We start from the raw sequence: 25,513 nt of genomic DNA on the forward strand, positions 1-25,513 counted from the left end.
TCAAGACACTTCACTACCACTTAAGCTCAAAGTACAAGTAGTTAATCCACTGACACACAACCTAAGCAGAAAATAATTTTTGTTGTACCACCAAATCATTAGTATTATTAGCGGTACCACAGCTCAGTGCTGTACCACTAAAAATATTTTCTTGGTTACCGTAAAGAGAAATTTGTACTCCATGTAATGGGAGTACAACAGTAAAAACCTCAAAGCATCTTCAAGAAATGTTGCACATAATAGCTTTAGGTTAAATAGAATGTTTTCATGCTAGCATTGCAGTGATGGGCAAAACTGCCTTTAAAAGTCAGTGTATATTAAAAGAAGATCGTTACATTTTATGATGACTGAACAAAATAAATGACAAGTACGTACTAATAAGATTCAAAATTCTATAACTAGAACTTGTTTTCAAGAGAAAGGTGTGAGTGCAGATTCTTTTGGGTTAGAGTAACTTGCCTACTTGCTTCATATCTCAAGCTATGAACTCCTCTTCCTCATAAAGTGAGTAAATCCAAAGTCCTTGCTGAACAGATATAGCTTGATCATAATAATCTACGTAAGTGCAACAGGAAACCAGTATCTTCAGATGCTGGTATTCAAACAGATGAACCAACAAAGCTGGTTCAACAACGGTAGGAAGGTGAAATTTGATTTGAGTCTCATTGCAGCAGACAAAGAAGAAGCTTCCGTTTTGTTTGCTGGCAGAAAAAGAGCATTAGATTCACAAGAGTGCACGTAACAAAAACAAACAAGCAATCTATTGCTTTGAAAACTTTTACTGCAATGTAACATTGAAGTGAACAGTAATTAGATATCCATTGTTTTTCCCCAAAAGAAAATATGTAGACAGGATATTAACTCTACATGTATGTATACAGCTTCTCAGATAATTTGAGGGGGGCAAAGGAGGGGTAGTGTTTCAAGACACTTAACTGAAATGGGTTTTCATTTGGAAAACAGAAAGTCAACATTGTCTTAACTCAGCATTAAACAAAATACTGTGTCCTTGCACTACTTTAACACATCTGAAAAAGCAAAATAACTACCCATATTTTGGCATTCAGGTTTACACTTCCTCAGATCTTTTAAGGTTCACAAAGCTGCTATCCCCTGTTACCACGCAATACTGACTGTAGAATCTAAGTAGCACAGGCTACTTCCAATACAAATACTAAGTAGAAAGAAACATGAAGCAGGGCATTACACATTTCTGGAACCAGCAGAGTTAAGAGTGAAACCCCAGAAGAAGTTAACCTACAGTTTACAGAAGGAACAAATTATCTGCAGAAGCTGATTTTTGGTTGCATTTTATTTTACACTGTGTGATAATTTTAAACAGACATACTTGCTGGATTGCTTTGCTTTGTTTCTTACATTCTCTTCTCCACCCACGCCCTCCATATACCATACACCAAGTGTTATGAATATAAGCCCAAATATCCCAAACAACCCAGTGAACAAAGTTAGTGTAATGCACTGGTGCAAGGTGTGGGGGAAAAAAAAAAACCACCAAAAAAACCCAAAAACGAAAAGAGTCTCTCAATCTTCATCAAAATCCTGTTGTAGAAGAAAGTTGGCAGCCAAGTTTTCATTCTTGTCACAAGCAAAATACGCCTGTATCACAAGTCCTTCAGGAAATCCCAATGCCTTTAACTGAAGAAGAGAAACACATTTAGAAAGTACATTTTGTATATTAAACTTCTTTATATGTCTAGGATCTTGAGATGCCACTTAAACAATTAACTGTCTTCCAGAAACAAACATTGCTGCCTAGCTCAATACAGCCTTTAGCAAGCAAAGGTGGTGTTGCCTCTGTCTTTAGTAAACAGAATTCTCACTTGAGAAAGTGATATGAATAAGTAATGAAGCACCATAAAACATGTCACTTTTCTTTCGCGGCCACAGTAAGTCACTAAAACAGACCTGGGTCACAGTAGTGTCAGGAAGCAACAGCACATTGCACTGCTGCAGAAAAAATAAACACCTTCAAGCAATGCCCATTTCAAACAATTAATCATACTGAACTCAGAATTTTTAACAAAAGTTGCCTGGAACAACAGCTCCCAGAGTGATCACTAGTAGGTAACCCAACACATCACATTAAGCCATACGTTCAGTTATTTTTAAAAAGTGAGAAAATGACTACACATTGCAGCCATGACAAGTTGAGAGCAATGTTTTTCAGAAGTGAAGGAATTAATTAATGCCTGGGACAAAACAACAACGGGGATAAGGATACTAGAGAATAGCTTATTACCATGCCAAGGGAAATGCATTTAGCCTGCACCTCACTTAAAATACGTTTGGCAAACCAATTTTTGTTTTAGCCAAAGGCAAGTACATACAACTATTTGGATATTTTCTTAAAATCCTCACAGCACCTGCAAGGCATTTTACATACAGGGCAGATCAAATCTCTGCAAGAAACTATGTCCTATTATCCCTTATCAACCACTTTTAGATTTAATTTCATGCTTACAAACAGCACGAACATGTCAGGTGTACTACTAGGACACCTAAATTTTGAGGTGTGTGTTCCATGGAAAGGGGAAGAAGCATACAAGTGTCTGTTGGGTTTTGGAACATGTTGTGGAGGTAATGTTCTACTGCATAAAATAGTTTTACAAGGAAATGTAGCAGACTAAAGAGGATAATCAGTGAAGTAGTAAATGGACAAGCAGTTTTAAAAATTAGAAGTTTCTTTGAGATCTATAGAATTGACACATTAAAATTGTTCTTTTCTGGTGATCCTTATGTAACCTTTTGCTTTGCCAGTTGAAAAAAACCACTGTCTTTGATATACAATAGCCCTACCACAGTATGATAAGTCTTTGCAATTTGTTCTAAGAAAAAGTCTCAGAGGCACGGCCATCTATGCAAATAAGTATTTAGTCAGTGTTACACGCATTTATGAACGCAACGTACCACCCCCAAATATATTTTTATAGATATTTTTACCTTACCTGTATTTTTAGAAAGCTAAAATTAACTAATTCTCATGGATAGCCAAATAAGGAGGTTAAGTAGCAACTTCAACTAACCTACTTAACTATGAGAGCTCTTACTATCCAAGTCCTTTGCAAACAGTGCTCATGCGGACACACCTTTGTACCTAGAAACCTATCTTAGCATGATCTGGAACAGTACTGAAGCTTTTGCCAAGTTCCCATTCCTCAGGAAAACCCATTCAATCATCAGTTATTACAGATGACCTCTGATCACTTAAGAGACTGCATCTTCTCAGTAGGACAGATTCAAAAGATTTTAGACTCAACTGCTATAAAGCAAGAGCGTGATTTGAAAGACTACAGCAGCTATGAAGTATCAAATATAAAATATCAGAAGTTACGCATAAGTACTGAGCCTAAACAAAGTTTAAGTTAAGACATGTCTTAGGCATGCACATGAGTCAACACCAGGAACATCAAAGCAACACTTCAAAGAAAGGCTCACCCTTTCTATAGCTTCTTTTTCCTGAGGTGTTACTTGAATGTAGCTCATATGATCACTTCCACCTTCTGCTCCAATGATGGGACCATCATCAGTGTCACCTGAACCTTGGTAGGACTCTACAAATGGCTCATTCAACATAAGAACAAATTGCTCCTGATATTGACTTATTTGCTGTGACACAAAGGAGAATAAAGAAATACATTGAAATAGAGCATGTTTAAGCCTGCCAACAGGCAAATAAGAATATTTATTTTCAGTCAATTAAGTAGGCAAAAAGAATGTGTAGAAAGTATATAGAGAAAAGTTATTAAATCTAACCATAAGAAATGCATTTTCATGTTTCAGTTCAATTGCAGTGACCCTTCCCTTTTCTTGATGCCCTTTACATCTCTTACGAAGAGACTCGGACTCACTTCTGTCATAGAAAATATATTCTGTACAGCAACAACTACTGAAAAGCCAACAATAGAAGTTAACATCAGCACATCCCTTTCTTGTAAAGCTAAGTCAAAATTAGCAGCATTATTTTATTGTTGTTAAGGTTCACCTGTAGTAGTTGAGGGTTTTCCCGTCCAATCTGCTGTAGCAATGGTGGTAACAGAGAAGGATTTTGCTGAATAATTTGTCTCATCTGCTGGAACTGAGGCTGATTTCGTAAAAACTCAAGTGGATGTCCTGAAAAACAATGTGATAACCTGTTTTTTAAAACTTTACCAAGATTCTTAACAAGACACATACCTACACTGTAACTGTTGATAGAAAAAGGACATAAAAGTGGCAATACACTCCTCACTGAAGAGCTTGCTTCCTCACACTAGTTTACTTAGCTTTAAGCAAGAATTCTTTACACTAAGGTTAAACAACGCAGTGGATCTTAAGAGAAGGCTGGGGGAAGAGAAAATCACCTTCTGTCCTTGATCTCCAGCACTTTTCTCTTTGTCTCCAAGTAACCTCATTCAGAGACACCTACTGAGCCTTCTGTCTTCCTTCTATGGCCACAGAAGAGTTCTCTACCTCCTTCAATAGGTCAGTTCTGTCCTTAAGCGAGACTCGCCTTCCTATTTATCCTATACCAGGGGTCCTTAAACTACGGCCCGCGGGCTGGATACGCCCCCCCAGGGTCCTCAATCCGGCCCCCGGTATTTACAGACACACACACCCCCCCCCCCCCCCACCGGGGGTTGGGGGGGAAACCAAGCAGCCGCAGATGGCTGCCTGCCACTGCATCCGCGCCGGCCCCTGGTTAAAAAGTGTGAGGACCCCTGTCCTATACTGTCAGGTACTGCCTTGAACATAGCACTGTCTGAAGCGCTCTGAAATGTCCCATTTCCCCCATTCCTTCTTTATGGATGATGTCATGTATGCCTGTCACTACTACCTGTATGTTTAACACTCTGGCCTCTATTAAGGCTTACGTCTTGAACACCATCTCTGCCACAGCTTAAGACAGATCTTTACTACTTCTTGGATATGCTTCTTTTGTGTATTTATTTCCTTTAAGACAAAGTTCTCTTCAGCAGGCACCAATCACACTGTCCATGTGCCGCAGTGCTGAGTGAGGAGTCATGGAAGGTCTCAGGTGCTATACTTTATTACCTTATTGCAGGTAATTGCAGGCTTCTTCCTTGATATTCCAACTTCCAAGTAGTAAACGCATTAGTACAGTCAGTCAACAGTGCAGTTAGCACAAGTAGGAAACCATTGTTTTAACTGAGAGAAAACACAACCCTCTCAACATTTGTGGTCTTACATTTAAATCCAGAATACTGAATCAAAGGAATTGTTCGAGTTCCCAGCATTTTTAGGAATTTCATACTTTTTTCCAGATATGGTCATATCCGACAAGCCATTTGTTTCAAGTACCACACCTGGAATTTCCATGTTACAGCTCTTATCCAATTCACTTTGATCAGTTCACAAGCACCAAGAACTTAAAAATTCACTGAAGAAGAGAATGTTTAAGTGTGTTTACCACATGCTCTCAAATATAACCTTTCTTACCTCTTAATGAACTAGCTGTAAGTGTAGTTTCTACTGGTACTTCCACTGAAGTCTGAGAGGCACCAATACTTGCTGCTTGAGGGGGTTCAGTCACAGCCTGATCATCTCCAGGTATACCCTAAAGCCACAGTTCACATAATTACCTACGGAATGCTAAAAGGTTGCTTACCGCGTGTATTACTTAGTTTGCAAAACTAAGGAAAAAACACTAATGCTTCCACATTTGCAACTGGAAAAGAACACAGTGAAAAGCTTAATTTTATGACACAAAAAATATGGTTTGTATAGTGAGGTATAAAGCATGCACTGCATGAGTTTAAAATACATTTTACTCCATAAACAAACACTTGCTTTGAATCCTAAGATATCTGATATGCGTGAGTCAAACTAAATACACCGTTACAATATGTTATACTGTTATGCAAATGAAGTTACATTACAGCAACAGAATTGTAGCACACAATGCTGACAGTAAGATTATAGATGCCATATAGTCTGGCAAGAAATTGAGATATAAGAACATGGCTCTTTGGACCTCTTTGCTCAATGTGACAGCACTACAACAGTCATTTACTGTATCTGAAGTGTGAAGAGGGCTGTATGTTAACAAATTTTAGCAGTTAAAAAACCAGTTAACTTGCACTTCGTTTATTTTTAATGTGCAAACAACTTCATAGGAAATTAATTGCTCAGGAGGATGAAATGAAAAAATCTAAAGAACAATAACTAAATTAGAATGTGAGTTATACAACAGAGACAAACCTTACCACATTACCTTTCTCCTGCATGAGAATCCTTCAAACTTCCCATCCTAATCATGCTTGCCCTACTGTCACTGAACTCCTGCACTAAGTTTGTCCTTTCCATCCTCCTCCATGGAGCCTAGAAAGTTAGGCAGCTTGCCATGGTGCAGACACCAAGAAAGACTCCTGTAGGACTACAAGCCTTCATGGTATAGGCAAGGGAAGTTGCCCAACCGGAACCCAAGAGGCAGACTCAGAGCAGCAGACCTCTTGAAACCCAAGAGAAATAGTGGGGGGAGCCATGTTAAACCCAACCCCAAAGGGACAAGACTATATAAGATCCGCTACCTCACAACACTCAGTTTCCAGGGCATCAAAAAAAAAAAAAAAAATATCTGTTTTTCTACAGTCATTCATACAGCACACTCAGTCCAGAGAAGTCTGAGAAGGCTCTAACATATTTCACCTGCCTCAAATGAAGAAGGCACTCTTCAGTTTGGGAACCACAAAACATGAGAAGCAGTGTGGGTGGAAATAATCACAGAACTTCAGTGTAACTGGATAATGAAGAAGTCTGGCAAACCTACCTACCAGTGATTTTCTATGGTTATGTAGGTTAAAAATCCTACTATAACATGTTCTTCATGTGGTACATTCATCACTATAACTGAATAAAAAGGAGAAATACACAATATAAAGGCCACATCTAGAAATGGAGAACTGGATAGTACTCCAGGCAAAACTTCACCTCCTCACCTGTGAAAAACAGCACAAAAAGGTATAAATCACCTAATCAAGTCCATATTTAAGCCACTCAGGAATTAATGCAAGTTTTTCTTGTCATGTATTTCATTACCATTATATGGCTTGGTCAGCTTGCTATACATCCCTCCCTCCACAGAGGGAGAAGAAAATTCCATTCATGACATAACCCTGAGGTAACTCTCTTATTAGGGCCTTACAGAGCACTGCTTAAATACCTTTTTCCCATTAGATCAGTCATTTCTGGGAATCCAAGTATGATGTAGGAACTTGGGATTAATCTCATGAAATAACCGGTTGATTTCACCTATTCATAGACTTATTTTGTTACTGCAATCAGTGCCCAAATCAAACAGCATATGCTTGTTTAAACCTCGAGTTTGCTATTGAATAGAAAGACTATGGGAATTAGTTCAACAGAATTTACTTAAGATACCATTTGCCATCTTGAAGATCATCTGAAGTCTTTAATATAAGTTGAAGTTATCACTCTGAGTAAACTAGACTGTACAATTGTAATCAGATGAGACTAGTGAAGTGCGTGCACCTCATTCATGCAGCTATCCAATAGAATAAAGCATACCAATTCACATGCAATTAATTTTGAATGTAAACATTGGTCAGACAACAAAAGGCCATTTGTGCCTTAAGGTGGAATAAACAATTGTTTGTATTTAATTGAACCCCAGAGCAGTTTTTAGCTGACATTGCCCTCCACAGGGTAATAATCACATTAGGTCCAGTGCAACGAACATGCACATCTATAACAAAATAGTTCCAGTTGGAAGGGACCTACAATGATCATCTAGTCCAACTGCCTGACCACTACAGTGCTGATCAGAAGTTAAAGTCTATTATTAAGAGCATTATCCAAATGCCTCAAATACCAACAAGGCACGGGGCATTGAAGACCTCTCTAGGAAGCCTGTTCAGTGTTTGACTACCCTCACAGTAAGAAATGTTTCCTAAACATTTCCAAACTAAAGAGGCTTCAACCAATGGTCTGGTTGTTGGAGGAAAGAGACAGGACTCCTTAATTAGGGGTTAGAAAATCTTGGGTCAAAAAGAAACATGAACCTAAATTCCTTGAAAGATGAGTCTGGAGCATAGAAAAAGAAACAGTTGTCTTCTGGAATGGAGACCTCCTTTCACAACCACAGCTCAAGGAAACAGGACTACATCTAGAAGCTCACCACAACGATATGAAAACCAAAAAGCTTGTCATCTGAACCACAGACAAGTGGAATCTTCAGGGTTTATTTAAGCAACAGCTATGCTTTAAGCGTAGACACTCTCCCAAAATTTTTTTCAACACTTTACAAGTACCTTTGGCGTACTGATTCTTTAAACCAGGACAGTGGTATACACTTAAGAGCTCTCAACATCCTAATCCTACCCTGCAGAATACATAAAATAACATTGATCATTTGGAGGCAAGTGAAGTAGAGGGTCAGAGAACAGTGTCATCAGTGGACCGCTATTAACTAAAGAGAAGCTTTCTTGATGCAGCCGGATGGCAAGGAACATGTTTAGACCTCAGCAGATCAAGAACAGTTAGAAAGATCATTTGCAGCAACAGGATTCTTCTAGAAGGACCAGAGAAGTCTGCCAGCTAATATGGTCTTTAAGAGCAAGACTGATCCTCCCTACTCCCTTTTCCAGTAGGAAGAGGAACAACAAAGAAAAGATATTCTCAGTAAGAGGTAACAACACAAGACAGAAAGGGACCACCTTATATAACAGAAGAAGTCATTTTAAACACAGGACCTACTGAAGGAGTAAAAATGAACTGCTCAGACTTGTCAGACTGTATTGTAGCAATGTTCTATTTCTATTCAGGACTTCCTGAACAGATGTAAGCTAGAGCAGGGAAATACCAGACTGAGCGTACAAGCACTCTACGTGACTGGCACATGCACAACAAGCCCAACACTTAGCAGGACACACTGGATTTATGGTGCATGGACAGACTAAATGAACAGTAAAAACAACATTTAAGGCATGAAAAACAAACATTTTGAGATGCCATGCATTTGAGATTCCAGACTTATGGCTGATAGACAGGAGCTACTGCATTCACCCTTAGGGCAATACAATATTTATTACCTTTTGTTGGCCTAATACTACCCAAACATCTTACATTCACATACTCAAAACATGTGTTGTCTGTTTAAAAACTGCAGGTTAAAGTCTTGGGATCATTAACATAAACAGCAAGCATGCCAGTGACTTGTAACTACTGAAGAAAAACTTCATTAACAAAAGAAAAGTCTTGTAACTAGAGATGAAAATGCCAGTTTTCTTACCAATCTGTCAAAAATTCAATCTCTATTTTGCAAGGACTGGTTCAAGATATCTAGCTTCAAGATTTTAATAAAGTTCAGTTTAGAATAAGGACAAACCATACTGAAAAAAAATGGTATGCTAGAGTGAAAACTAAATGCACCGGAAATACCGACTAAGCAACAAGCCCCCAGACAGATTCTCTGGTGCTTACAATTCACCTGTCAGATTAAGGTATACAATGAGAACTAACCCAAAAAGCCCCTGAAACAACTCACAAGATCAATTAAAGTGAAGCTACTCTATTTCCTCTCACACCAGTGACGTTAATGTCACCCTTCAAATCATATTTATCAAATGAGAAATTGTTTCTTTAAAAAAAAAAAAAAAGAAACTCCACAACACACCAGTTAAGTTAAACACAAATAACTCTCAAAACTTTCTGTTTGGAAAGTATATTAAGAACACTGTCTGTAATTAGTAAAAACAATGAACTGGAACTTTAAAAAAACGTCTTTATGCTGTTATAGAAACCAATACAAAAATACAGGTAATGCTGTCACTGCTGTGTGACACAAAAATCATTCCTTAAGCCAGCCACTGGCAGTTAAAACTATCACTGTAACTGGACATACTTTACATACATCCTCATGCAATTCAACTAAGAATAAAAGCAAAGAAGTGATAGAGGTAGTTAAGAGATTACTTCAGTATTGTCTATAACACACTATGACCCTCAAAACCCCAGTCTCAGCCTTCCAGATTCCCTGCTTAGATACTGTTCTCCCTACAGATGTGCATTACTCACTGGCTGGATAACATTCAAAAACACAAGTAAATTAAAATTAGTCTTTAGTGAGGACAAAATAAAAAGTGAAAGAATAAGATGTAGTAACATGAACTGCTCACCATTAAAAGGTATTCCACTGCTCTGTCAGGATTGTTGAAGCTGGCCCTCAGCGCCGTAATTACTTCGTCTTGTTCATAGCCCATTAACATCATCTCAGTCACCATATTCTCATAGGACTGACCTGTCACTAGAGGTAACATGATCACCATTTTAAGGGAATAAGGCAAAAAAGCAGAAAGAAGTTTCAATGGACAGATTTAATTTCTACCCAAATTTGAGTTATTCATTGAAGAGTAAAGAACAGCTCATATTAAACTTGCCATGGTTCTGTTGCTTTAATTCCAAATATATTCTGATGGTTTCATTATGTATTTGATTGGAATAGTAGAAGGTAATGAACATAATGCAAACTTCTATTGAAAAAAGCAGCACTCTTGATACTTCTATACTCATAATTGCAGTAATATTCCCTCTATGCTTTCATCTAAGGTCAAGGGCATCCTCACAGCTAATATTTAATTCCTGATGTAATCAAGAAACATCTGCAGTGCAAGTTTGGAAATTAAGCTTTCTAGGCAGAAGTCTGCTGTTAGCCACTAAGGTTTCTCCAAATAAAGATTTTATACTATAATGTGGTTAAACAGGTGACAAATAGCCATGACCACATTACAACTGTATATTGCTACATGCTGGTGATGATGATCAAAGTCATTTAATCAACTTCACATCAACCAACCCAAGTCAGGCAGAAGACGTGAAAGTTACATCTAGGAAAGTCACTCAAGATTTCAATGAGGATTCAGGAGAACAAGTTCTTGTTTAGTTTAGGTATATTTGACTGGACATCTATCATATCAAATCCCCTCACCTCTTACAAAAGAAATGGACTAAAACTGGCCCACACCTGCAGCCATCAGGACAAAAACATATACTACGTATCGGGCAATTTAAGGACAACTGTTCACTACACTAATGGTAGTGTAGGGAAAAATTATTATTTCTATTCATAATATGTTTTATTTATCTTCCATAAAAGCAGAGAGCAGGCTTAATTAAAAAATTAACTGTTCTATTATAAATTGTAACTAAGCAACTCCTTAAAGATTTTTATGCAAAGACAGAAAAAAACCCCCAAATCCAGACATTAAAATACCATTTCCTTCCTTGGATAAAGGTATTACTCATCCCAGTGGAACCTTACCAACTCTGTAACAATAGCAAATTAGTGGCAAGAGAATTAAATTATTAACAGTCACCATAAACGACAGATTAAAAAAGTAGAGGAAACAAATACTGCTGGAGCTCCTCTGTTAAGACAAGCAAGTCACAATCAGAGGAGTCAAAGAAAATATCAAGTTTTATTCCCCTAGGGAGAAGGTGTTTAACTCAAGTTAACATTACCACAATCACATTTCCTGATTTTTAAAGAATGCTTCTAAATAAAACAACCAAGGGCAATATACTCAAGAACAAGTAAAAAAACCCTAGCCCAAGGATACTTGTGCGTTATCTATAAAGATAAATAATGATTTACAACCCTTGGTTAATTTGAGTATTTACTGCTCAGACTTCAAAATAACAGTGCCAACCTGAGTTTAAGGAATGGTAAGTTCACATCTTCATATACAACTACTAGATCAAACATTTTACATCTACCTCAGTTTTCTCAAAGACAAAAAAAAAAAAAAAAATCACCTAAACTTTGTTCTAAAGATACACGTCTGTATGTATCTTCAGAGACGCAAGAAAGCCAAGCCAACAATTGTCCCAATATAGTGATTTTGTTAAACTCACTGCTCATGCTTGTTCTTAACACAGCATTACTTTACCTCTATAGATTGTTAGCAATAGGAAAGGTAAACAGCAGACAGAACACCTTTTGATCTATAATTAGTTACTACAACGTTTCTGTAGTGCTCTTTCAATATAAGCTAGGTAGAGGCTAGAACAGTATGAGAGATTTGGTACAGAAAAAAAAGATACAAGAAAGTCAACTTGCTCTGGACAGACCACTACATAAGTCATAATTAAAAGCCAAAGAAGGAAAGAGAATTACTGCAAATTTAGGCACATGTACAACTACCTGAGAAGAGGTTATAGACAGGTGGGGGTAGGTCTCCTCTCCCAGATAAGAAGCAATAGGACAAGAGGAAACCGCCTCAAGCTGTGACAGGGGAGGTTTAGATTAGGTATTAAGAAAAACTACTTCACTGAAAGGGTGGTCACACATTGGAACAGGCTGCCCAGGGACATGGTAGGATCACCATCCCTTGGAAGAGTCTAAAAAAAACAACTTGTAGATATGGTGCTCAGAGGCATGGTTTAGTGGACATAGCAGTTCTAGGTTAACAGTTGGACTTTATGATCTCAAAAGTCTTTTCCAACCTAAGTGATTCTATGATTCTGTGTACTCCATATACAGTCTACTTACCAAAGTTGTGAAGAAGGCAGACCAAGAATAGTAATTCAGGAATTCCACGCCACAATGTAATGATAAGTCATGCTTATTTCTACATAGAACTACTGGGAATATTTGTGATGTCAATGCTGAACTGATTCTGCTCTTTGCTTCCATTTTTCAAAAAACATATTAAAAGCTGGACTGGCTTTCAAATCCAGTTCACACTCCCCACACTAATTCCTGTCCCGTGCCCTAAAAAGAAAGCTTAGGCTGCTCCAGCGAAAGATATGGTTGCACAGGAACTGCAAGATGTGGATATGTATCTTCCTGTGGCACAGAAAGCCACATAGTTTTTCAGTCAGAGTGTCTAACTGAAAACAAAAGTAAATCAGTAGAAACCAATCTCTGTTTTTAATGTGAAGTCAATTACCTTCAGACAACGTAATCAAGAAACCACAGTAAAAACACGCCTAGGATCCTTCTTAGAATGTAAAACCAGCCTACATAGATTTGTGCAAGCAAATTCCTTTTAAAACGGTTTCTAAAGAATAAGAACCACAGAGTTCATACCAACTGTCCTTGAAAATCTGCTGGCATAACAAACCTTGCAGTATGCTTACCCAGGAAATTACACTCCATGCCTGTTATTTCCAAACTGTTAGGGATGTGTGGGTTTACTATATCACATACCAATAAAACAACTTCCACATAAAATAGTGAGGTGATGCTCTCCTGCTACACTGAAAGAGTTTTTTTTTCCTCCCCAATTAAAAGATAACTGAATCAAGTCCACCAGCTTAATTAAACTTGTTGATCATTATTGTTAACGTGAGTATTTGTGATGACCATATCTCTGCCACTAAGGTATGATTAATGGTTAATGCAGCCTGCAGCACCGTTGGTAGCAGCAGTCACTTTAAAAGAGTAACGGAAATTGACGGGTTGTCTCCAACAGTAGCTATTACATTTCTTCAGTCAAAATCAGATAGTCTTAAGACCTAAGCTGCAGTTAGATAGACTAAACCTGGTGGCTACCACCAATACATGTAAAACATGACTACTGCTCCTAAATCACCTTGGACTGCTTAATCACAAGATCTGCCTCCAGTATATCCACACACCCCTACACAAAAATGTAAATCAAAGTCTTCAATTAGTTTAACTTTTGAAGCAAGCGGCAGCTTAATTTTTACAGATATAAGACAAAATAAAAACCCCACCTCTCCCTTATTTCTGTGTCTTTGTTTGCTACACTAAAAAAAAACCTCCAAAAAATTAAGTAGGAGTAAGGAGTTGTGGGTTTGCCTAGTGATTTCCCAGCTACCAGAATCTGCATAAGTGAGGGGAAGAACTTACTACTGTTTTTACCCTGTTTATTCCACTAGGAGACAAAGATATTTAAACTGTCAAAAGAAAAGTGAATTGACTGTAAGTATATGGAGCCAGCAGAGTGCAGCAGATCTGCTGAATTTATCTAAATGTGTCAAAAGACAGTACTGTCAAAGCTAGAACAAGTGAATATTAAGGCAGCCATTTTATCAGACCTGCATAGTGAGAAGTAAAGGTGAAAAGAAAAGAGTATACATGTTTATGTCCAGTCTTCTATTCAAGCCACTTCAAATTGAGTAGTTAGAAAAGAAATTAAGGCAAATGGGGAAAAAACAGGAGTGATAAAGATCTTCCTTTTACACAATAAAAATATATGAAGTGAAATATTCTTCAGTAAAGAAGTTCTTGATGCCGATTCTAAGATACCAACTTTAGGTCTTAGAGAAGAGTATTTTGATTATAACTTTAACAATGACAGATACAGAAGAGAGTGTCAGCATCTGCTAATCCGTCATGTTTCTGCTGCACCAAAATAACGTCTACATTAAAAAAACACTCCACTTACCAAGTGCACTTATAGCATCCTCAAAAAGATTTGATCGAGATGTATCACCTGTTGTACTGTAAGATGAAGACAAGTGCAATGGTAATTACAAAACTTTGGAAAACTTCCTGTTTTTCAAAAAAGCAGCAGCAGCTGTAACTCTAATAGCCCCTTTTGTTTCTAAAAAAACCAACAAAGCTTTCTGAAGAGCTCTCTTTCGGTCTTATGGTGAGATCAGATTTTACAAACTTACAATACTACCATTAACAGAAGGCCAACGTTCCCCCCTACCCCCCAGTCATTTGACTCTTGCCCATCTGCTCAGGGATTAGCCGTTTACTTGCTTGATTGCTTTAAAGGGTGGGAGAACAAGGTGAATTTTCAGAAGTACACAGCAGTCTCACTAACTTCTTCCCCACAGTCACCAGTTTGACTTCAATGAGGACCCAATGAAGTCAGTGGCAAGCACTTATTAAAATCTCGGTATCCTACTTTCCCAGGAATATAAACTGCTAGCATTTGCAATTACTCCACCTCAAATTATCAAAGCTGTTAAATTACAGGATTAAAGGCTCACCTCCATGAACACCGAATTAATTCAAAGCCAAGGATGCCCCTTTCCTGGCTCCTCCAAGGGCTGCAACTCAAAGCATCAGCCCTTTGGTCTCAGGGTGACACCCGTGATAGGGATGGGAGCAGGTCTCCAGGTCTCCTTACAGATCAGAGGCATTACTGCCTACAGGGTGGTACAGCTCAACATGGGGCATCAGGAAAAAGTGTTTGGGGATTGTACAAGACTTATGAGACATCTAGGGGAACAACCAAAGGCAGGGAAAGGGAAGCATCAGTTCACCCTGCAGATGAAAACCATGGGTAAAGAGAGCAAAGAGGAGAAAAAGGGCCAGTCACATGTGAACAGCATTAGCCTGGCCAGGCCCTGTACCTCATCACCAGTCCATCCTGCCTTCTAATTAAATTATGTTTCTAACTATTCTTCATGCTGGGGTGGAAGTGTCTCTCTAATCTACATGCACATGTGTACAGAAGTCTAAGCACTCACAACTGTACAGGGAACCATGGGTCAGAAGGATCCACATATCTGTGGAGCCAGCAACTGCAGAAACCAGACACTGTGGAAGTCTCGGTGCCAGCAACTGGAGAAGGGGCCACAAGGGGTCCATGTGCCTGGGGTGTCAGCAACTGAAGAGACTATAGTGTATGCATAATCTGTATGGATGCATACACTGGCATGTGTGTAATCACCAGCAAACATCAAGCTTGACTACAGTCAGTAGGGTAAGACGCTTGAGAGTCAGGTATCGAATGGCTGCAAGACAGAGTCAGCTGCTGCAGAGCTCGGAGGGTCTGAGATAGGAGTTGCTGGGAAGACTGTAACATTTGGCGTCAGCTACTGGTAAGATTATAGGCCTCAACCAGCTAGTGAGATCTGTTCACGTGTCCATGAATGAAGCAACTAGGAGGCCAGGCAATCTAGGCACTAGCTACCAGGTTCAGTGCATGTCTACAGCCAGTTCCTGGATGGATCCCCCGTGTGTGCATGTGCAAGCAAAGGGAATCTGAGTATCAGCAGGGCTCAGGCAGTCACACACCCAGGTATCAAAAACTTAAGAGACTGGGAGGTCTGGGAGCAAACTATCAAAAGACTATCTGAGGCCAGCTACTGGAGAAATTTCATATTGTTTATATGTCTGTACATATATATTTTGCGCTAGTGGGTTTTGCACCAAGTAGCCAGAGGGAAGCCAGATGTGACCGCTGGTGTTTTATTGTTGCTTGAGTGCTGGTGTTTTCCTGCCTGTGTTAAGCTACGTGGCCAGGTATATACATAGGTATATACATATTCTGTGTATGTACTGGGAATACAGTTCAATCTTGATGCTTGATAGACCTGGAGAGATGGGGCTGCAGCAGTCTTACATCTATCAGGCTACCAGAGTTGCAACTCCTATCAGGAAGTGAAAGATGATCAGATTAATCTGAATCAGTTTTCAGGAGATGCCAAGAATAACCTAACAAGGTGTTTACAGAGATGCATTTTTTTAATGCAAAAAAAAAATGTTTCCAACAAGAATGCCTCACTTATCACCAGTAAGATTTACAACTAAAAAAGATCAAAGGCGAAACGGGATACCAGCTTGCCTGTCCACAGCTCAATAAATCTTCACCAGCCTTAGTAATTTAACTTCTAAAGCAAATCAGAAACAAACAGTACTCACTGAAATCAAGGCAGGTGGTAACTACAATGTATTGTTAAATTATTCTCTTGCTTCCTCTTAAGTATGTACGAATACAGTAAGGGAGCCTCGGTGTATAGAATTGCAGTCTCTACATCAAAAACCTGAAAAGCACTGTTTCAATATCAAAGATCAATCTAGTCTTTACATCTACTGGACAAACACAGCAGCAAACCCCCCCACCCATTAACATTAAAAAAAGACCTGAATTATTTGACTGATAAATAAAGCTTCACTTGTATTTCATTTTAAAAAGATGTTAATTTCTCAGAATCCAAAATTACATCATCAGTTAACACAAGAAATTTCTGATTACATGTTCAGGATATTAGACAATTGTAAGTTGCTTCCTTCTCATCAAATCAGAACTGGACAGTGTTTAAATACAAACATTTCAAAAATTAATATCTTGTGCACCAGTATTGACTTAACACAAAATACTGAAAACTAGCATATAAAAAAACCAAGGACTTGATGCTATGCAGCACTTCAAGGGCCATTAAATCAGTTAGCAACACATTTATCCCATGCAACACTTAAGCAACTTAAAGCAAGCAAAATCACGCCAGTGTACAACAGGGATGAAACCTCTAACTGGCATTTGATTTTCTTAGAAGTAGAGAATTGAGGTTAAAAGCTATCCCAACTCCCACAGCCACCTGCAGATGGATCAAGGAACATTTAGAACAAATAAGCTTGTAGCTTTAAGACATTATACAATTAAGATTAATAGCCTACATTTTGGAAGAAAAAACTCTTTCCAGAAATTAATAGATTCTCACAGCAGTAAAGAACTTACGGTTCAAACTTAACCAGCATGATTCAAAACACCAGAGGCCTATGAACAGGACAGGGACACAAGCTCCCAAGTCTTTAAGAGCTTTGTTGACAGCAGATCCATACACAGGTGAATATCCTTAGTCTGAAAACAAACTTGTGCCACAGTAACTCTGAAATGCTTAATGGAAGCACCAATCCTGTCATTTCACTCTCCACTCCATAGTTTTAGTCCCAAAACCACACTTCCCACAGGATAAGGTACAGCAAGGAGGGGCACTTCTTACAATAGTAATGTTATACCCGAGCCAGAGACTGAAATTACAATTAAGAAGAAAACTTATGTAGGACCAAGAAAATGATTGAACTAACACTGTGATGGAAAATTCCAATTAAAAATCAAACCTAGAAGCAACAGAAATGGACAAGGAAGCAGTTTATGGAGGCTCATTCATACCTTTCAGTTAGCAGTGGGTTGGCAGCAGCTGGCATCTCAGGTGGTTTTCCTTCTGGCTGCTCTTCTTCAGGAGCACTCACAAGTGCAGATTCAGAAGCAACTGTATATGGTAGTGGAGGAGAGACAGGAGCCAGTACGGAGGCAGCAGCAGGTATCAGTGCAGTGACTGGTACGGGCATTTCGGTTGCCACACAAGCATCACCCGTAGCACTCAACTGCCCAGTCACCCCAGTTGCTGCTTTGGGCTGTAAGAGAACAAAATTCAGACACGGCACAAAGCTCCTAAACCCATGCTTTCTATTAATTAAGTTCTGTTAGGACACCGGTGCCCCAACATCAAGCACAACATTAAAACATTTCAAAACATTAAATCTATAATGCCTTTTATTATGTTTAAGCAGGCCACTGATCGCATCACTAAAGTACTTATACACCTAAGCAGTCACACTATTTGAGTTACAAGTGAAATACAAAGGTAAGATCTAGAGTATTATACACCACAACACTCTAAACATGAAAACAATCTTGTGTTTTACAAAAGCACATTTTTCAGAAGAAACTAAAACAGTTGTCAAAAGACATCTGACAAACACAACAAGTGTAAGTTTTTCTCACCACTCAAATTTGGAATAGTGATAAAGACAGAAATCACATTTCATTATGAATGCTATTTGCTGGAAAATGAGACGCTAAAATTTAAACTTAACCCGCAACAAGGTTTACTTATGCACTCTTTACATTCAAAGCATTATGTATTTCACATAGCTTGAGTTCTGTAGTGAGTACCAAAACTCCAGCAGAATCAGGGACTACCATATCTGCAGCAACAAACTTAAGGGTACTTAATATTTGCATATAATTTTGATTTAATCTTTACATGTATATTCAAAACATTAATTTGGATTGAACGCAATACTAATCCATTAATCCCATTATACAGAAATTACACTTTTCAGAATGCATGTAACTTCTTGCTAAGGTAAAGAATTACATTTTTGAAAGCTGTAATTACTGCTGTCCCTTACCTGCAAATATCGGTAAGGCTGACGGCCATCTCTGCCTTACACAGATGAATAGCTGAACTTTAACAAAACCCAACTACTCATTCAAAGCAAATCACTTTTGACAAGTTTGCTTGAACTGGGGGAGGGGGGCATATTTCCTCCTTCTTTTGTCTGAAAGGACAGGCGGTTGAGAATTAATAGCTGCCAACTTCACAGGCACAATAAAGAACATTTTAAGAATCACTCAAAGAAAAAACCTCACTGCAACACGCCTGAGCTTCAGACAAAGTTGGCAGTTGTGCCTACATGACAAGGCATGTCTGATCCAGAAGATTAAGGGAAAAACTGAGCTTACAGACTTAGCAAAAAGACCTTAACACTGAAGATATGTCCAATTCCAAAACACAGGTCTTTTAATATAAAGTATTGCATTTAGCAGTTCTTCATGAAAGTCTGTGTTTCTTCTGCTATAAACTAAATGAAAGCTGTATACTCTGAAGTCATATTTGCACCTGTTTTCTTGTACAGAAAAATACCTCTCCTCCACACAAGCCACAGGCTGGAATGCTGTTTGTTCAGAAGGAACAGTTACATTCAAACATTTAGTGAGCCAATACCAGACAGAAGCAAAGGGCAACTGAATATAGGTTTTCTTTGTCAGACGACCGATCTCTAACTACAAAACCAACTTCATTATCTCAAGACAGATGAAGCCAGTTTTATTCATACCCCAACAGTCTGGAATGCCTAGAAAATCAGTGACTTCATTCCTGGAAGCAATCAAGCAACGGCTTAAGAGGAGAGGTATTTCAAATAAATGTCTATCACCCCCTTTAATTTGCCACTGCAGTCATTCAAAACTCATAGGTTTGATTGAAATATGTATATTTTCTCTACCATTTATGCTGTTGAGCATGACAAAATAAACAACCATGAGTTCAGAAAAACAACATCGCAAACCTGAACGGTTCTGTACAGAGGATTTAACAACAGACTATCCAGGTTCCTTTTAACAGTATCACTGGGAAAATGAAGAAACAGTAAAATCAGCCACTCAAGTTTTTTCTCTGAATGTAAACACTCAGTATAGGCAAAATAGGGCTGCAAATCAGTAATTCCTACCTATGCACACAATAATTTATTTTTACTGTCCATCAAAACTTCCACATGATCGCATTCCACTGGTTTTAAGGATAGGCATATACAGTCTGTCATGACAATGAGAAAAATAATGAAGTGAATGCAGTTTCCTTCTCAAAAATAATGACTACTCACTTTTGTCACCATAACCACCACAAAGCTCTTCTCATCTATTTTGTATTCTTTAAGAGCAGTGTCATCATCAAGAATTTTACCTGGCAAATTAAACAGATATAAATTAAGTTATTTAACAGATCATTAGAAGATCTTGGGATTCCCTCACATAAACACAGTTCCCAAAACAACCATAAAAGCATGTTTTATGCAAATATATAACCATTAATAACCCAGGAAAAAGCGTTTCAGCACTTAAGCTTTGGCAGTACAGCTATCAGTAATTTTCCTCCTATGATGTCCACAGTACTTCTTAGCTTGAAGGCTGTTTCCAGCAGTGTTGAAGATGCTTCAGATCATTTAAAACAGCACCACTAAATCTAGAAAAAGATTAATTGGACCACCTTTTACACAGATACAAGTAATATAGAGGAAAGGCTTTAGCATACAATAAGCTTAACTGAGTAACTTAGACCTACCTGACACTCTAGACACAACAAGAAAATTCCTGCCTGCTTATGTTTTGTCTGCCCTTCAGATGCAGACATCTACAGCTCTCTCCCACAGACCAAATTTATCTGCATTACGTAAGCGACTTCGCAACTTTAAAAATTTGTTCTTAAAAGAATGCTAAACATTAGAAAAAGCTAGAACCATTCCATACCCTGCTACCTTGACAGGAGGATTAAAAAAAAGGAGGATCAAAGCTAGAAATGTGCATCATACTACTGCTTTGGATGTTTCATAAGCAGAGATTAAGCAGAGATGGTACTGTGGCAAAGTAGATTTGCCTCACACGACAAGAACTCAGAAATATATTCAACTACAGACTTTTTTTTAGGATAAGCTGATTTAGAGGCAGTATCACAAATCACAAACTTAAGTTTGTATTCCAGTGAGTTTTATAGCACCTCTTCCTACTACAGAATTTTCAGGAAATATTTCATTATTTGAATTTATTCACTTTCCAAAGATGTGCCAAGGACTAAGGGAAAAACACATTTTCATAATGCTAGTGGAATACACCACTTAAGGATATGTCCTGCTAATTAGTTATCCTGATGATTGCAAGGAAGTCAAGCAATGCATATGCATTATGGCACTTAGGACAGTACCACCTCATTTGTGCTCTATTTTCTACTGGTTCCAGCCTTGCAGGTCAAATACTGAAGACCATGTTATATGTACTGTAGTAGCAGTAGTAATACCTGTAACAGATAACTGCAGCATCTACTCAGAACCTGCACAGGTTTACTTACAATTTTCTGATTTATAGGCACTTTGGAGAAGGTGCTTGCACAGTGTATAAATGCAGATGCCCTACCTTCTCAGGACACACCTTTCCAGGGTTTCTAGACTTTACCCTAATACAGATGACAATGTAACAGATCTAACACCACTAATAAGCAAAACTTTTTTTTAAATTTCAAAGTATTTTTAATAACAAATGTTATAATCGGTTCAGTTAGGATACCACCCTGTTTTACCAAACTATGAAAATTTTAAAAGCTCATTTTAATGTAAAAATGTCATCAAAACACCCTTGTATCTCTCATCCAGGTAAAAAAATTACAATCAATCTTTAGACTGTCTTCTATTCTAAAACTTATTTCCTACATTTCCTGCTCCTTGTGAGGATTGTACAATGCCACCCATGAATTCTGACTTCTGAAAAATACTCAAGTCCCATCATATCTTCTTATGTAACCCCTGATTTCTTTTAATCACTGCAGTATAATATTGTGTCATGCAATTATATATATATTGCACAAGGCCTTCTGCCTTGCCCATCTTTCTTTATTATACATGCAACTTTGACTTGCATGTCCTTGATGTGCATTCCCTTCACTAAGTACAAGGGACATAAAACTTCATAAGAAACATAGTCCTGAGGAGCCTGTACAAACACAAAAGAGACTCCCAATTTCTCTTCCATTGGCATCTTTCTATTGTCATCAGTGGCTTTAGCTTACTAGAAGTGGAAATCCAATACTGTTTACAAAGCAGTACACCGAAGCAGTAAGACCAAAGTTTCTTTCAAGCACAGTTTGAGGGGGAAATGCCTGAGAGGCAGTACTGGAATAAAACTTTTAACTTCTGACATGAAACAAGAACAAGCAAACAAAAAAAGGACCTGTGTATTAGTGCCAGAATGGAGCAGCCAGGTAGAAAACTCCTAAATATTGCCAAAAAAAATGCCAACTATGTTAGCTCACATGAAGTAACTTCATGTCTTTATCTGACATTAGTCTGCTGTTTGTTAGCACATAATACATGTCTCTAATGACAGAGCTCAAAAGTATTGAAAGTATCTTTGTATAGCAAGAATTTGGTGGTAGGTTTCTTCTGTTAATACAAAAAGAAATAATCTGATTTTTAACCCTCTGAGGTATACACAGGAACACTTCAGCTATATACAGCATAAACTGAACAAATTTATGTTAACCTATAATATGAAGCATTATCTGCTTAAATTCTGATTTCTTTTAACAACAGCGTTTCTTCTTCTTCACCTAGGATATCCCACCCAGGCCTGAAGCTGTTAGCATTTTTTACCAAAAGAGCAAAGATAACAGACACACATATATTAAATAAATCTGACAAATTCCCATTCAAAATTAAGAATTCCCTTTGACAATGTTTGTTGTTGGCTTGGTCTATTGGGGTTTTTTTAACCTGTTTGCATTTCAGTACTTACAATCTTTAGAAGATTTAACATTCACATCAAAGAACATGAAAAATAAGGTAGATTCACATACAGTATCATCAGAATATCCATTACCTCCATAAATTAGTTTTTGGCCAGCCACTGGAAAAGCATCTTTCCCCTTTTCTAATTCAATCTTCTCTTTCAGTGCCTTCACCTGAAGGACAGAAACAGTCTTCATTAAAAAGAAATAAAAAAAAATCACAGTACAAACCTACTTAAGTACACTTGATTCTAAGTTTTAAACACCAAAAAGGAGTTTTCAGTCATATCTTGATTATGTCAAGTACATCAGTCTTCCAAAGATGTCATTGTAACCACTTGCAGAGCAACATGTTCCCTTACCAAATAATCTCTTGTGCTTAATCAAATTAGATAAGTAACGTCTCCATGAGAAATCTTTTAAGTCCAAGTTTCTAATGGAGTGAAAAACTGAGAAGTCTGCACAAAAAAAATGCTTTTATCTACTGACCCATTACCCCCTCCTGGTTCTTGCCCTCACTGCTGGGGGCACACATTCTATGCACAGCTCATGGCTTACTACATCATGATGACTCTTCACAGAATGCCTATTTCTTTGGTAAGGTAACTCTTTCCCCTCTCCCAAAATTTCTGGAGCTTTACATAGCAATTTTAAGCCTACATAAGAAACCATTTTGTCTTGTTTACTTACTTAGACAAACCACTGCCACAGTCCACACTTTCAGAGCAACACATACACTAGCTCACAAGATGTTAGTTGTCACATATCAGAATGCCTGTATTCTCCAGAAAGACTAAATAATGCTATCCCGAGGAGATAAACAATGTTCCAGTAGAAGCACTTCTGTACCAATACATCTGAAATCATGTTTTAAGACAAACTGCTAGTATACATTCATACTTCTTGCTTCCTGACAGACACTCCAAGTATATTTAAAACAAAGACAACCAATCTGTCATGAACTTGTTACTACAAACTAACTCCATCTTCTGAAGTGTCTTTTTTCTTCTCTGAATATTCATAAGCTTTTTTTATGAAACCTTGTAATTGAGATGCATATACCTAGCTATTTAAGCAACTGAGCATGTGAAAATATGTTTAGCTTAACAGTTAACAGACTGGCAACTATGTGTGTCACAGGTAGCTGTAGTATTTCCATTTTTTGTTAATTTTTAAAGCTGCAGCTCACTACTAGGGTTGCCTGAGTACTAAATACACTGAAACATATTTTCTGGTGCTAAATGGAAATACTTTGTGAGCAGCTGAGCTTTGCGATTCTCAGTATAATTAAAATCTGTCATCTATTTCACATGCCAGTCATGTTTCCTGGCTTCACGTTGTTATTCTGTTAACATAGTCTTAGACCTTTGTATTACCTCTCTCCTTTTCCTTCATTGGTCCCCTTGCTTCTTCTCCCCATCAGTCTCTCTACCAGGCTAATCCTTTCAATTTGGATGTCTGGTCCAACAGGAACAAACCAAACTAACACTCACAATGAAGCTGCGTCTTCTCAGCAGTACACATAAAACAGAGCATTTGTTTTATCAAGCTTCGTGACCCAACAAAGGAGACCTGCAGAATCAACCCCCTTCTCTAAACTTACACCTTAGGTGTTTATAACACTAGCCACAAGGATACAGAACACAACATATGACTTCACCCTTATAAGACTACACTAAAATAGGAAGCCAACTCCTTCTTTCCTCAGCAGATGGAGGAAGGATGCTTTTGGAATGATTGTTACACATGCCACCCCAGCACATGTCAAAAGCTTCAGGATCAGTCCCCAGCCAGCCAGCTGCTCTTCCACAGCAAAATTAACCACAGCTCACTGTCACAGGCAGGGTCAAACTATTACACATTTTAATAATAATTTTCTGATAGCATCATCATTCTTATGCACTTACAAGAGTTTGTTCTGTTCCATCTCTGGATTTACATTTATTTTAAAAGAGTATTTCCTTGAAATTCTCTTGAAAACTAAAAAAAAAAAAACCTGTTAATTCCAGCCCCAATAATTATTTAACTCTGGAAGTCACTCACCTGACAACAGAACAGTCTCTTTAGGTCATGGATAAGCCATTAAGCAGTTTTTCCTGACCTTTAAAGCATCAGATACCTCTGGCAACTCCAGTTAAGCGTCCTGTACCCACTAGGGCAAATTAACCCTAAATCATGCTAAAAGCCTGTTCTGTTTTCAAACACCTACCTTTTAGCACACTGCTTACCTATTAATATTTTATGCCCCTGTATTAATCACTTGAAGATGTTTCTAAGCTTCTTCTTTCCTTCACAGTCACCTTATTTGTCACAGCAGGTATGATTATTTTGAGGGAAAAAACCTCAGGCTTCTTTCATGTCCACTGCACTCAAGCTACTGGTTTCAAACATCTACTTTGTTCTCCTCATGTTTTATTGTTTGAGTTTTATTCTGGACTAGTATTTCCTACAAGGGACAAAACCAAAATGTGTTCTCTCAAAAATGTCTGAACAGCTAAATGTCATAGTGCAGGTGAGTACACATTAAACACACAGGTTAATTACTATACAGTAACTGGATACATGCAAAGAAGATATTTACTATAGTGAAATACTGACAGAAAAATTACAGCTATTCATTTGCCTTTGCTGTGCACCTCACATGTGGTGCTTCCCCACACTACAGTGTGATTGATGTACTGCAAGTGACCTGGCACGCTGCCCTCTT

At 38.1% G+C, this 25,513-nt stretch overlaps 1 protein-coding gene across 1 annotated transcript in view; it reads right to left on the reverse strand.

The window, feature by feature from the left end:
* Positions 1 to 1,294: 1,294 nt before the first annotated feature.
* RAD23B (RAD23 homolog B, nucleotide excision repair protein) overlaps positions 1,295 to 25,513 on the reverse strand; it is a 35,168-nt gene continuing 10,949 nt past the window's right edge. The window contains exons 2-10 of the mRNA XM_055698792.1: positions 22,899 to 22,980; positions 20,138 to 20,217; positions 17,859 to 18,103; positions 14,391 to 14,446; positions 10,155 to 10,282; positions 5,458 to 5,575; positions 4,004 to 4,131; positions 3,457 to 3,627; positions 1,295 to 1,656 (exon numbers count right to left, since the gene is read on the reverse strand). Of these exons, the coding sequence (XP_055554767.1) occupies positions 1,543 to 1,656; positions 3,457 to 3,627; positions 4,004 to 4,131; positions 5,458 to 5,575; positions 10,155 to 10,282; positions 14,391 to 14,446; positions 17,859 to 18,103; positions 20,138 to 20,217; positions 22,899 to 22,980 (1,122 nt within the window). The 3' untranslated portion in view covers positions 1,295 to 1,542. The remainder of the gene's footprint in view (positions 1,657 to 3,456; positions 3,628 to 4,003; positions 4,132 to 5,457; positions 5,576 to 10,154; positions 10,283 to 14,390; positions 14,447 to 17,858; positions 18,104 to 20,137; positions 20,218 to 22,898; positions 22,981 to 25,513) is intronic.

This window comes from Falco cherrug, chromosome Z, assembly GCF_023634085.1.
Source record: "Falco cherrug isolate bFalChe1 chromosome Z, bFalChe1.pri, whole genome shotgun sequence".
NCBI lineage: Eukaryota > Metazoa > Chordata > Aves > Falconiformes > Falconidae > Falco > Falco cherrug.